The 13,654-nt window shown below is 42.1% G+C and overlaps 1 protein-coding gene across 12 annotated transcripts in view; it reads right to left on the minus strand.

The window, feature by feature from the left end:
* Positions 1–13,654, minus strand: part of LOC133398128 (A-kinase anchor protein 13) — a 224,464-nt gene that overhangs the window by 89,887 nt on the left and 120,923 nt on the right. For all 12 annotated transcript variants that reach the window (XR_009767767.1, XM_061669758.1, XM_061669769.1 and 9 more), the window contains one exon: positions 7,683–8,074. Coding sequence is in view for 11 of the 12 variants with exons in the window: in XM_061669758.1 (XP_061525742.1) it covers positions 7,683–8,074 (392 nt within the window). In the remaining variant the exon portion in view is untranslated. The remainder of the gene's footprint in view (positions 1–7,682; positions 8,075–13,654) is intronic.

Consider the following 13,654-nt stretch of genomic DNA (forward strand, 5'->3'; position numbering starts at 1 on the left):
TTTTTGAAAATTTTCACTTAATATTTTTTATAATTTTCATAAATTTCTGACATTTGCTTCCCGTAAAAATTTCAGACAATTTTGACATATTCTCTTACCATTTTTACTCATTTTATATTTTCATTCATTTTTTTAGGTTATTTTCCCACTTTCCCCCACTCATTTTTAATTGTCATTCTTTTTTTTTAATATTTCCACTTAGTCATTTTCACTTTGGGCTATTTTTCTTGTTTAGCATTGTCACTCATTTTTTGACATTTTTGATAATTTTCACTCGTTCTTACCATTCTGACTCATTTTTAGCATGTACTTGTTTGCACAAATTTTCACTCATTGATGAGTGACAATTTTTTATTTATTTTACTTTTTTGATCATTCTCATGCTTTTATAAAAAACATTTTTACTTACCGTTTTCACTGATTGCTGACCTCACCTTTTGACCACATTTACTGTCTTGAAATTTTTCACTTACCATTTTCATTTAATATTTTGAAAAATATTTTAATAAAGTTTATTCATTGTATATTTACAAAAGCTCACTTATTATTTAACCGTTTGACCACTATCTTTTTTGAAAAATATGTATTTTTTTAAAATTTTAAATGTTTTCTAACAATTGCCACTACTTTTTTTAACCTTTGGTATTTCTCAATTTTTTGGTAAATCTTTCTCTGACCATTTTCACTGTTAGTTTTATTTCATTATTAATGTTGATAAATAGACTAAATTGCCCGTTTGTTGATTAAAAAAAAATATATACCGTATTTTCACGACCATAAGGCGCACTTACAAGTCTTAAATTTTCTCCAAAATGGACGGGGCGCCTTATAATGCGGCAGACCTTATGTGTGCACTGAGTTCCAAAATCTGTAAATGTTGTTGTGTGATGAGCGCTCCGCTTGACTGACTGGGAGCATTTCCTGCTGACACGCTGCTTATATAGAGGAAAGGGGGACGTGACTGAGGACAGCATGTGGACGTTAAAGGGGGAAGGGTGCGCGTGGAAGAGGACGCTAAAGGCACGCCCCCAGTAGGTATATAGCGCCGGTATGTGCATTGTGCAAAACAACATCGGTTTGGCTAAGGACCCCCGAAAATGGCACCTACGAAGAGACACGCTTTACGAAGGACAGTTTAAACTGCAAGCTATCAGTTACGCGGAGGAACATGGGAATCGAGCAGCCGCTGCATGTGCACTTGGCACTAGGACACCGTAGGTCGCAGTTCAATGACAGTTGTGTATCTGGCATTTTTGGCCTGTGGGACTGCTGAGGCAGCTGATGGGTAGCGGCTGGCCAAGCGGAATGCAGCTCATGTGGTCGTTGAAGCAAAAACTCAGGCGTGGGAGGGGATCAGTGAGGCCATGGAGAAAGACTTCCGGACGGCTTTGAGGACATTCTGCTCCACCATCCGCCGTCTCAGGAGGGGGAAGCAGTGCACCATCAACACTGTGTAGAGTGGGGATGGGGCGCTGCTGTCCTCGACTCGGGATGCCGTGAGTCAGTGGGGAGAATACTTCTAAGACCTCCTCAATTCCACCTTCATGCCTTCGGAGTCTGGGGTCTCTGAGGCGGGCTCTCCTATCTCTGGGGTTGAAGTCACAAAGGTGGTTAAAAAGCTCCTCTGTGGCAAGGCTCCAGGGGTGGATGAGATTCGCCCGGAGCGCATCAAGGCTCTGGATGTTGTGGGTATGTCCTGGTTGACATGCCTCTGCAACATCGCATGGACATCGGGGACAGTGCCTCTGGATTGGCAAGGTGGGGTGATGGTCCCCCGGGTGTGTTACAAGTACAAGGGGATCACACTCCTCAGCCTCCCTGGTAAGGTCTATTCAGGGTTGTTGGAGAGGAGGCTCCGTCGGGAAATGGAATCTCAGATTCAGGAGAAGTAGTGTGGTTTTCGTCCTGGCTGTGGAACAGTGGACCAGCTCTACACCCTCGGCAGGGTCCTCGAGGGTGCATGGGAGTTCGCCCAACCAGTCCAGACTGTGTCCCTCGGGGAGTCCTGTGGGGGGGGTGCTTCGGGAGTAAGCGGTACCGAACCCCCTGATACGGGCTGTTCGGTCCCTATACGACCAGTGTCAGAGTTTTGTCCGCATTGCTGGCACTAAGTCGGACTTGTTTCCGGTGATAGTTGGACTACGCCAAGGCTGCCCTTTGTCACCGATTATGTTAATTAATTTTATGGACAGAATTTCTTGGTGCAGCCGAGGCATAGAGGGGGTTCGGTTTGGTCGCCTCAGTATTGCATCTCTGCTTTTTGCAGATGATGTGGTTCTGTTGGCTTCATCAAGCCGTGATCTCCAACTCTCACTGGAGCAGTTCGCAGCCGAGCGTGAAGCGGCTGGGATGAAAATCAGCACCTCCAAATCCGTGACCATGGTCCTCAGTCAGAAAAGGGTGGCGTGCCCTCTCCAGGTCGGGGATGAGATCCTGCCCCAAGTGGAGGAGTTCAATTATCTTGGCGTCTTGTTCATGAGTGAAGGAAGAATGGAACAAGAGATGGACAGGCGGATTGGTTCAGCATCTGCAGTGATGCAGACTTTATAGCGGTCCGTTGTGGTCAAGGAGCTAAGCCGAAAGGTGAAGCTCTCAATTTACCGGTCAAGATCTGGGTGAAGTGGTTGGGGTGAGGGAAGTCTGGACATCCCTGCTAAAGCTACTGCCCCTGCAACCCGACTTTGGATAAGCGGAAGAAAATGGTTGGATGGATAAATTTCCAGTTGATCACAGTGATCAGCAGCGTGGTTATTTCCTCGATCAAACATGGCGGAAATGTGGGTGACAATACCCAATGAGAGTCTACCTTTTCCTGCTCCACTTCTGTTTGCAAGTTGTGGAAGTAAGCAGAAACTCTGCGTCCTCGGTTTTCCCGCTCCATTGCGAGAAGTCACTTTCGACTAAGCTGTCCTCCCACGAAACCCATCACCGCATTGGCGACCCCTCCTCGCCCAGACTCTAGCCCGGCGACAGAAGCGGCCGCTCCGCGAGTTCCAGCAGTGGGGCGTCCACTGAGTTTCTCCAAGAAGTATCACACAAGTGATTGTGAAAAGCATAAAATGCAAGCATCAGTAAAGCAGCATCAGTAAAGCCTGTCACTCACTGCTGCCAGCACACATACATGCTGCTACGTACGCACTATTACTATGTAGCATTAGCCGTTCGGTTCATAATAACATGGGGAAATTCTGATTCAAGTGCTTTTTCTTTTGTCTGTTTATTTTCCAATCCGTTGGTTGATTTTGGCACAACAAACCGATCCAGGGAAACTTGTCTTTTTCTGTTCAGAAAAAAAAATCAGAAAGTGGGATGTCACATTGTCATTTGAAAGATGACATGCTCTATTGGCCAATTTGCTGCACAATTCTTTTAATCATTATTTGATTACAATTTTTCAAATGTTGCGTATGGATAGCCAACCAAAACAGTAACCCTCCTGAAAATCGGTTGAGAAATGAGCAAATTATGACTTAATTTCAATGTCTACACATTGCCTTCTATGGTAACGTCGCCTCTGCCCATATGGCTGCCACGTAGGCATGTCAGTTAGCCGGGCTGCTACAACGCGCTGGCGTAGCTAGTGTTCTAGAGTTTGACGTGATTACGCCGACATTAACAGTTCGTCTTAATTAAAGAGATGCTACAATACAATAAATACCATACATACTGTAAATAGTATTTTCTGAATGAAATTTTTTGAAAATGATTTCGTGACGTATTTTACCACATCACTCACAAACAGTATTAGATTTGTGATTGGATGATCGTGGATGTGGAGGCAGAACCTCCGACTATAACAGATTTATTTCTGCCTTGCACTGTGGAGCAGACAACTAGTTTTCAGCTTACCTCAAAGCGTTATGTACTGAGTCAGTGATCGTCATGCAGTGTGAGTAGAAGCACAACACAAATCCTTCCTTTTGTTCATCCATACCAAGACCGTTTGCAAACTGAAAATAATACGTAACTAGAGGTAGGTTTTTTTACGAAAATGTTGGAGGTAACCCGAATTGTTTGTAAACTGGGTCGTTCATAACGCGAGGTTCCACTGTATATCGGTCCTTGACTGGACGTAAATTCAGCCCTCGAATCCGATGCACTATTATTGTCCAGAGAGTGCAGGCCAGGTAGAGGGTAACCTACATATTTCCCCATTAAAATGAATGGAAATGCAATTCATCCGTTCCAGTCCTCCAAAAGACGCCACAATTTTTAAAATGATTTTTAAAAAAAAGACAAATTGTAAAATATAGTCATAAAAATACAATAGAAAAGAATGTAAAGCTATTAACTGTCTTTATGAATTATAATCAAGCCAAAAGTTGCACAAACTGAAGTTGAATTTGCATGGCTGTACCATTAAATCCGCCCCTCATGATATTTTTTTTGTATCTATCTCATGACAACCTACCTACTTACTATCTTCCCGACCTACCTCCAACCTACTATTTATCTACCAACCGACCACCACAAAGCTCACAACCTACCTACCTACCTACTAGAGGCTGACACGGGAGTGGATGTTGATTTACGCTCCCTCCCACAGAGACTGATCTCAATCCTGAGCCAAAATTATACAGAATCCCACTCCATCCTGCCCTTCGTTTTTTTTTTTTTTTACTCCCAGTCAATCCTGCTCCGTTTTTCTTCCTCATTATAAAATATGCAGTACATGTCTGCCTTAGTCACCGTAATAAATAGATTGAATTACTGGAATGATCAACAAACATAAGTTTCTTAACAAAAGCCTTATTAGTCCCTTATTATAGGAAGGTTTAGCTCGATGCTAAGGGAACGTTTTCAAATATTGATTTAATTAAAAATAAAATAAAACTGCATCATGCTTTCACTCCCTTCATGGTTTCCACTCCCGACAACTCTGCCATCATGGTTTCCACTCCGTCCATTCCCGGTGACTTTTGTTTTCATAGTCCCCGCTCTCAATGACCTTTGCTCCTGCTCCTGCCCAATGCTGTAATTGATGGTGAAAGTCACCCCCATTCCCACCCACGGGACCCAGTGAGAATAAAAAAACGTCAGCCTCTACTACCCTACCTATGTACCATCGAAACTACCTACCTGCCGAACTATTTAACTACCGAGGGTACCTACATACGTAGGTACCTACTAGACTTTACATCGATCTGATCGGCCTGATCGGTATCGACCGATAATTTGCATTTTATGGTCATCGGCTGATTGGCTTTAATGTCATAATTCGCCGATCCGATCAATGACTCCGCAAAAGACATTTACTCCACGTCGCCATCGTGTACAGTATATTTGAATCCAAAAGCTGGTTTATTTTTAGCCTCGTCACATGTCTTTTGACGTAGCACTGTAAATATATGACAGCTAATAAAGTTATTTTTAAAAAAAACATGTCGGCGGTGTGGGACAGACAACACATAATGCCCGGATCAGACTACAAGACAACTTTACTTTCACGATTGCACTATGTCAGATATCTGCAATAAAATATTGTATTCCGATACCACCACATCCAGTCTTTTACGATCACTGGGCTTAATCTTGTCAACTAAAACGCGACCGGATACATTCGATAACAACTATCGATCGTGTCGTGTGTATTATAAGAACAAAATGGGGAAAAACGTGTTCTGCTGGTCATCGGTGCTCGGGAAAGGACTTTAATTCAAGGATTGCTTGACGTATGTTCACGTACTTTTAACAGCTCGCAAACAGGCAACAAATCGTAATGTAGCCTAGCAAGCTAGTGCTAGCACTAACGGTTGTACCGGCGTTCTGTCGAATCATGGTCTAAAGCAGGGGTGTCAAACTCAAATTCACGGTGGCCCAAAATGAAAAATTGGGACAACGTCGCAGGGCAAACTCAATATTTAATGAAAAATCACTGCGGTGTGCATGTTTCCCTTCTCTGTAGAAATGTAGCATTAAAGTATATAATATGACAACAAACTTAAATTTTGCTTCAACACTGAATCTGGAATAAACAAAATTTAATATTATAAACATGAGAAATCAAATTTGCGATAAAAGACATCAGTGATATTTGTTTGTTGTTTTGTATTTATATAGATAACATGAATTCTTCTGTCTCTCCATCTTCTAATTATCTCTCCATCTCCAACTACCTTTCTTTTTTATGCAAATATTTTTTCAAAGGCCAACAACAAAACAACCAAAAAAATAAGAATGTCCTTCAATAAAAGTCCAAACTTCCACCTATTAAGTCCCTGCCTAGGAGTTGATAAAGGGCATGAAAAAAAATCAATTCAATTATGTTATATTCTTTGTTACAACCACATTGCTCCGCACACGATAAACAAGTCTGTTTTTCACTTTAGTGAACAGACAATCTGCCTCCCACCTGTCTTGGAAGTTAACCGTTTTCCATCTTTCGTTTGTCCATTTTTGGGAAGGGGAAGTGTAAATTTGCTCGAGGAGACTGGTAGTATAGTTGCTAACGACTGCAACAGAAAGGGAAGGGGCGCTCGCCGGTCTAGACTGATGGGCCAACACGCTAGCAAAGCATTCTGGGATTTGTAATATTAGTGGCTCATGTGCTATATACTGGCGGGCCAGCTCTAATACACATTTGATATGGTCTTGCGGGCCAAATATAATTACATCATGGCCGAATTTGGCCCACAGGCCTGAGTTTGACATATATGCTCTAAAGCATAGGTGTCAAACTCATGGCCCAGGGACCAGATGCGGCCCGCAACATCATTTTATGTGGCCCGCGAAAGCAAATCATGCTAGTCAACTTCCCTGCTTTTTGCTAAAATCTGTACCCAAACTTCAAATTGTCATAATAATAAACATTAATGTTGAGATATTGCATTTTTCTGTTACCAAACCCTTATTCTACAGTAACTTCAACAATACTTGAACAAACTATTATCCTTGTATTCTGATTTCAAAACTAGATATCCCTCAATTTGTTGTGTAATGGTAATAATATGTTTTGGTGATTAAACATTTATATGGTTTCACTGGGTGGCACGGTAGCCGACTGGTTAGCACATCCGCCTCACAGTTCCTCGCCTGTGTGGAGTTTGCATGTTCTCCCCGTGCATGCGTGGGTTTTCTCCGGGTGCTCCGGTTTCCTCCCACATCCCACGATCAAAACAGTTATTTCTGTCATGTTGTAATGTTGGTTTGATATGACTGATTAGAATACATGACCTTACAATATATTTTTGAAGAAACTCTGTATTGTACACAAGTATATACAGTAAATGAACAAGTCATTTAATTAGACACACTGCTCCATATTGTGATCGGATATCGTTTTTTTCAACTCGCTGATCGGTTCCAAAAATCTTGATCGTGTAAAGCCTACTACCTACCAACCTATGTACCATCTACCTGCACTGCCTACCTACTGACTAACCACCCATCTTAAAATCTATCTGCATCAACTACCTACTAACCTACCTACCATCTGTCCTCACTGCCTACTTACCTACCAACAAACTGCCCAACCGTCTTACCAACTAAACTACATATCTATTTGCACCACCTACCTACCACTTATATGCTATGCTGCGGAAACGCGTACAAACAAGACATGCACAACAAAAACATTGGAACAACTGCCATTTCTCACTTTGTGTCGGTGTAATGGCCAGGTGTCCCATTCCTTTAGTCCACATTAATTCAGTCGTAATAATAGTCATAAAAGTAGTATTTACCTCCTCTGGTTCATAGCGGGGTCTCCTCCGTTGTTCTTCCCGGGTCCCCAGCTGTGGCGGCGAAGAGGCGAGAGGGATCGCAGGCTTCTGCGCAAGAGACAGGAGCGGCGGGGCACCTCCGCCACTCTGTCCTTGGCCTCCTCTTCTGCGTCCCCAGAGACACCTCCCCCTCCTCCCTCTCCTCCTCCTCCTCCACCTCCTCCTCCTCCGACTGTGGTGGAGACAGAGGCCAGCGGGAGGACACTCTCCTCAGGGCTCCAGCTGCTACTGCCCAGGCCCTGGCTACCTTCGGGGCTGGAGCTGGACGTGCCCACACTGGCCGTGTCGTCCGTGGAGGAGCAGGAGATGGACACCTCGCTGGTGCTGTCACCACCCGTCACTGGCTCATCATTCTGTAACCATTTAGGTGAAAAGACATCGCAGCATTGCATCATTGTATGAAGTATTTCAATGGCAACTTCAAAACATGACTATCCAAGTAAGCATGCGGTCTTGAACAGAATATAGTCTGTGACAAATGACAGAAGTACACTGCATCGAGGAGGTCTTTCCTATTTTCAAATTTTTTTTGTCAATTATCACTCATTTAAAATAAATGATTGAAAAAAGATTATACAGCTTTTTACACGCTTCACTTATTTTTGACAATTTTCACTTTTTATTTCACTAAATGTTCAATCTTTTTTATTTGACAATTCCACAAATTTTTATTGCTTTGCTCATTTTTTGACCATGTTCAGTCCTCTACCTATTTTTTGACAATTTGCACTAATTTCTTACAACAATTTAAAAACCTTTTTTTTCTGACAATTTGCACTCATTTTTGACACTTTTTTGACAAATGTTCAAATTTTCTTACAATTTTCAGCTTTTAAATAAGAACTCCAATTGCAATGACATTTGTATTGTTTGTATGATCTCTTTCGATGTAAGTAACCTAACAACATACTTATGAGACATTATTTCAACATTGGTTGCCATTGTTGTGTGTGTCGCAGGGTATTCTAGGTAGTGACGTCAAAAGGGGGTATGCCCAGTATCCCCAGTGCTTTTAGCATTAGCTACCGTAGTAGCAGCGGCAGTGAAGAACGCCATTCAGCCTTTTCAGCCCGAGCTTGCATGTGTCAAAGACACGAGGATAGCGAGGAATTAACCAGTAATGAAAATGGAGATGAGAATGAAGATAAAGGGCATGAAGAAGCTCGAGTCATTTTTAAGTGCCATCTTTGCTGTTGTTGGCAAAAGCGATTGCGAAAGAGAGCATCCTGTAGAATAAAGAGCTCATTTCCTTTTCACTACTGACTGTGCTCACTAGAGTCATCAGGTAAAATAAACGTCCTCAGAGTAACTGTCACTATCTCCATAAAACACGATGTTATGTTTAACTGAGTAGTTGTGGTGCGTGATTGGCGAGTTTACATCAGCCTGTAATTCACTGTACACTTAGTTCTTTATCACATCTATTAAACCATAAAAAGGTAGATTAATAGTTAAGGAAGAAGCGGGTTTCTAAAGAGAGGATCTTGACGAGAATAAAAGCAAGAGTTAGTCTCGCTGACACCATTCATTTGAATGTGAGTAGGGTACACAAGCTTTGCTTTTTCATCCACAGGCACCTTATAGATTATGAATATCGTTAAATATTTATGTTTAACAATATCTGATACTTTATATACTGCTTATATGGCATGAGTCGGTGCAGTGGAGCGATTAAAACCCGGAAATGTATTCTCAATGCGAAGGAAAGCTTCTGTTCATTTACCGAGAAGCTGTCGCTAGGTGTGCGGCAGCCTTTAGCTTGGCAGAGGGCAGCAATTTATTTATTTTTTTAATGGATGGCGGTTTACAATATTGTGCAATACAAGTTTCAAACATTTAATTAATATAAGAGAGCAAACATCAACCATTATACGTCATCAATCCTAGAATGCTTTGAGCACGCAAAAATGGCGGCCACAAACAAAAACTCTTTTTAGAACTTAAAAGAAGAATTTATTATTTTTCCATCTTTCACTCATTTCTTTTGACAATTTTCATTCATGTTTTGAACATGTTTACATTTTGTGGATTTTCACTCAACCATTTCCCCCATTTTACTATTATCACTCATTTGTCGCCAATTTTCACTCGTTTTCTCAACCATTTTAACTGTTTTATCCAAGTGTTCCGTACTTTTTGATGTTTTCACTCATTTTTGACCATTTTCACAGATTATCTTCCTTTTTACTCTTTTTTTTGGTAAGTTTCAGCAATTTCTGACAGTGTTGCCTTGAGATACAAGTGACGCCACTCAGGAGTTTTTAAAGTTGCTTTTTTTGCATTGACTTGCGAGTGAAAACTTGAGATATGAGTGCTGTATGGTGGCAGCAAACTGAAATCAACTCACTTCACAATAAGCAGCAGTTTGGCAGATAGCGAAAAATCCATAAAAAAAGAGCCTTCAAGCTGTTTAATGTCTCTCCAGTTGTTTACTCTCAGACTAAAAATAAAACGAAGACAATTACACGTGTATTTAAAATTAAAACAACCAAACTAATTTTCCAAGAATTCTGTGTTAGTGACAACGCAATTTCCCCAAAACTACGGAAAAAAAGTCCCATAGAAAATGAATGGGGCACCGTGTCAGAAAGTTTAAAGTTGTTCCCTCAGACCAGCAAATGACATGGCTCCACAAAGCCATTACTGACTGTGGAAACTTCACACCGGACTTTAAGCAGCTTGACTTTTGTGCTTCTCCAGTTTTTCTACAGACTCTGGGACCTTGATTTCCAAATGATATGCAAAATGTACTTTCATCTTTAAAAGGGGATTGGGACCAGTGGGCAACAGACGAGTACTTTTTTTCCTTAGCCCAGCACAGACGCTTCTGACGTTTTCGGTTCAGGAGTGGCTTGACTCATGGAATATTACAGCTGGAGCCCATGTCATGCAGACGTCTCTATGTGGTGATTCTTCATGCACTGACACTAGCCTCAGCCCTCTCCTAATGAAGCTACCCCAGATTTTTGAATCGTCGTTCCTTGACAATCCTCTGAACGCTGCAGTCACTTGAGCACCTTTTCTGGCCACATTTTCCGTTTCCTCTTAACACTCTGTTAATGTATTTTGATATAGAGCTCTGTGAGCATCCAGCTTCTTTTGCAATTTCATTTTGAGAAGTTTTCTCCTTATTGAGGATGTCAATGATGGTTTTCTGCACAACCGTTAAGTCAGAAGTCTTCCCCATGATTCTGAAGCCTATTAAGCCAGACTGAGACCATTTAAAGGCTGATGAAAACCTCTGCATGTGTTATGCATTAATTAGCTGACAAGATTAGGACACAGGGAGGCTACATTTTGTGAAATACTGGATTTATTTTTTTTTCTTTCTGCCAAAATCATCAAAATTGAAACAAATAAAGGCTTGAAATATTGCACTTTGTGTGTGGTGAACTAATATAACATAAATTTACTTTTTTTAAAATTATTGAAATAAATGGACTTTCCCTCGATATACTAATTTTTGGGCACATAACTGTACTTGGTGTAGTGGGAAATGGGTGCTATTTCACACACTCACTCACTCACTCATTCATTCATTCATTGACTCATTCACTCCCACACACACACACACACACACACACACACACACAGAAAAACGGTCTATTAAGAGTTCATTTGGAGGTGGGAGCTCTAACTGGGCCTATTGTCCCGCCAGCTGCGCCACAAGAAGCCTGTCACAGAGACTTCTGTCAGGACAACCGGTAGTGAAAGGTGGGCTTTGTGGCAGCTTGGTCCTACTTCCTCTGGGAAGCCAGAGAAATCACGTGACCCCGGGGGTTTGTTCAGGCGAGTCAGTGCGCTGACGTCACTGTGGCTATCCCGCGCGCAGTTTGCCTTTATACTCGAGGGCAACCCACCCGCGCTGTTTTGAAAATGTCCTGCAGTTCTCCTCCAAGTCAGGGGTGTCACTATGGCTGGTATTGGCTAGGACACCAAAGTTTCCTCTGCATTTTATGGCCATTTCCGGTAGCTGTTTTTACAACCCCAATTTCAATGAAGTTGGGACGTTGTGTTAAACATAAATAAAAACTGAATACAATGATTTGCAAATCATGTTCAACCTATATTTAATTGAATACACTACAAAGACAAGATATCTAATGTTCAAACTGATAAACATGATGGTTTTTAGTAAATAATCATTAGCTTTGAATTTTATGGCTGCAACACGTTCCAAAAAAGCTAGAACTGGTGGCAAAAAAGAGTGAGAAAGTTGAGGAATGCTCATCAAACACCTGTTTGGAACATCCCACAGGTGAACAGGCTAATTGGGAACAGGTGGGTGCCATGACTGGGTATAAAAGCTTCCCTGAGTTGCTCAGTCATTCACAAGAAAAGATGGGGCGAGGTTCACCTCTTTGTGAACAAGTGCGTGAGAAAATAGTCTAACAGTTTAAGGAAAATGTTCCTCAGCGTACAATTGCAAGGAATTTAGGAATGTCATCATCTACGGTCCATAATATCATTAAAAGGTTCAGAGAATCTGGAGAAATCACTGCATGTAAGCGGCAAGGCCGAAAATCAACATTCAATGCCTGTGACCTTTGATCCCTCAGGCGGCACTGCATCAAAAACCGACATCAATGTGTAACGTATATTACCATATTGGCTCAGGAACACTTCAGAAAACCATCCATCAATCCATTTTCTGAGCCGCTTCTCCTCACTAGGGTCGCGGGCGTGCTGGAGCCTATCCCAGCTATCATCGGGCAGGAGGCGGGGTACACCCTGAACTGGTTGCCAGCCAATCGCAGGGCACATATAAACAAACAACCATTCGCACTCACATTCATACCTACGGGTAATTTGGAGTTGTCAATTAACCTACCATGCATGTGTTTGGGATGTGGGAGGAAACCAGACTGCCCGGAGAAAACCCACGCAGGCACGGGGAGAACATGCAAACTCCACACAGGCGGGGCCGGGGGATTGAACCTTGGTCCTCAGAACTGTTAGGCAGACGCTCTAACCAGTCGTCCACCGTGCCGCCCTTCAGAAAACCAATGTCAGTAAATACAGTTCAGCGCTACATTCGTAAATCCAACCTGAAACTCTGCAAAGCAAAAGCCATTCATCAACAACACCCAGAAACGCCGCCAGCTACTATGAGCCCGAGCTCATCTGAGATGGACTGATGCAAAGTGGAAAAGTGTTCTGTGGTCCGACGAGTCCACATTTCAATTGTTTTTGCAAATTGTGGACGTCGTGTCCTCCGGGCCAAAGAGGAAAAGAACCAACCGGACTGCTATGGACGCAAAGTTCAAAAGCCAGCATCTGTGAAGGTATGGGGGTGTGTGTGTTAGCGCCAATGGCATGGGTAACTACACATCTGTGAAGGCACCATTAATGCCGAAAGGTACATACAGGTTTTGGAGAAACATATCCTGCCATCCAAGCAATGTCTTTTTCATGGACGCCCCTGCTTATTTCAGCAAGACAATGCCAAATCACATTCTGCACGTGTTACAACAAGCGTGGCTTCGTAGTAAAAGAGTGCGGGTACTCGACTGGCTTGCCTGCAGTCCAGACCTGTCTCCCATTGAAAATGGGTGGCACATTATGAAGCGTAAAATACGACAACGGAGACCCCGGACTGTTGAACAGCTGAATCTGTACATCAAGCAAGAATGGGAAAGAATTCAACCGACAAAGCTTCAACAATTAGTGTCCTCAGTTCCCAACCGTTTATTGAATGTTGCTAAAAGAAAAGGTGATGTAACACAGTGGTAAACAAGACGCTGTCCCAGCTTTTTTGGAACGTGTTGCAGCCATAAAATTCTAAGTTAATGATTATTTGCTAAAAACAATAAAGTTTATCAGTTTGAACATTAAATATCTTGTCTTTGTAGTGTATTCAATTAAATATAGGTTGAACATGATTTGCAAATCATTGTATTCTGTTTTTATTTGAGTTTAACACAACGTCCCAA

This window comes from Phycodurus eques, chromosome 2 (genome assembly GCF_024500275.1).
Source record: "Phycodurus eques isolate BA_2022a chromosome 2, UOR_Pequ_1.1, whole genome shotgun sequence".
Taxonomy (NCBI): domain Eukaryota; kingdom Metazoa; phylum Chordata; class Actinopteri; order Syngnathiformes; family Syngnathidae; genus Phycodurus; species Phycodurus eques.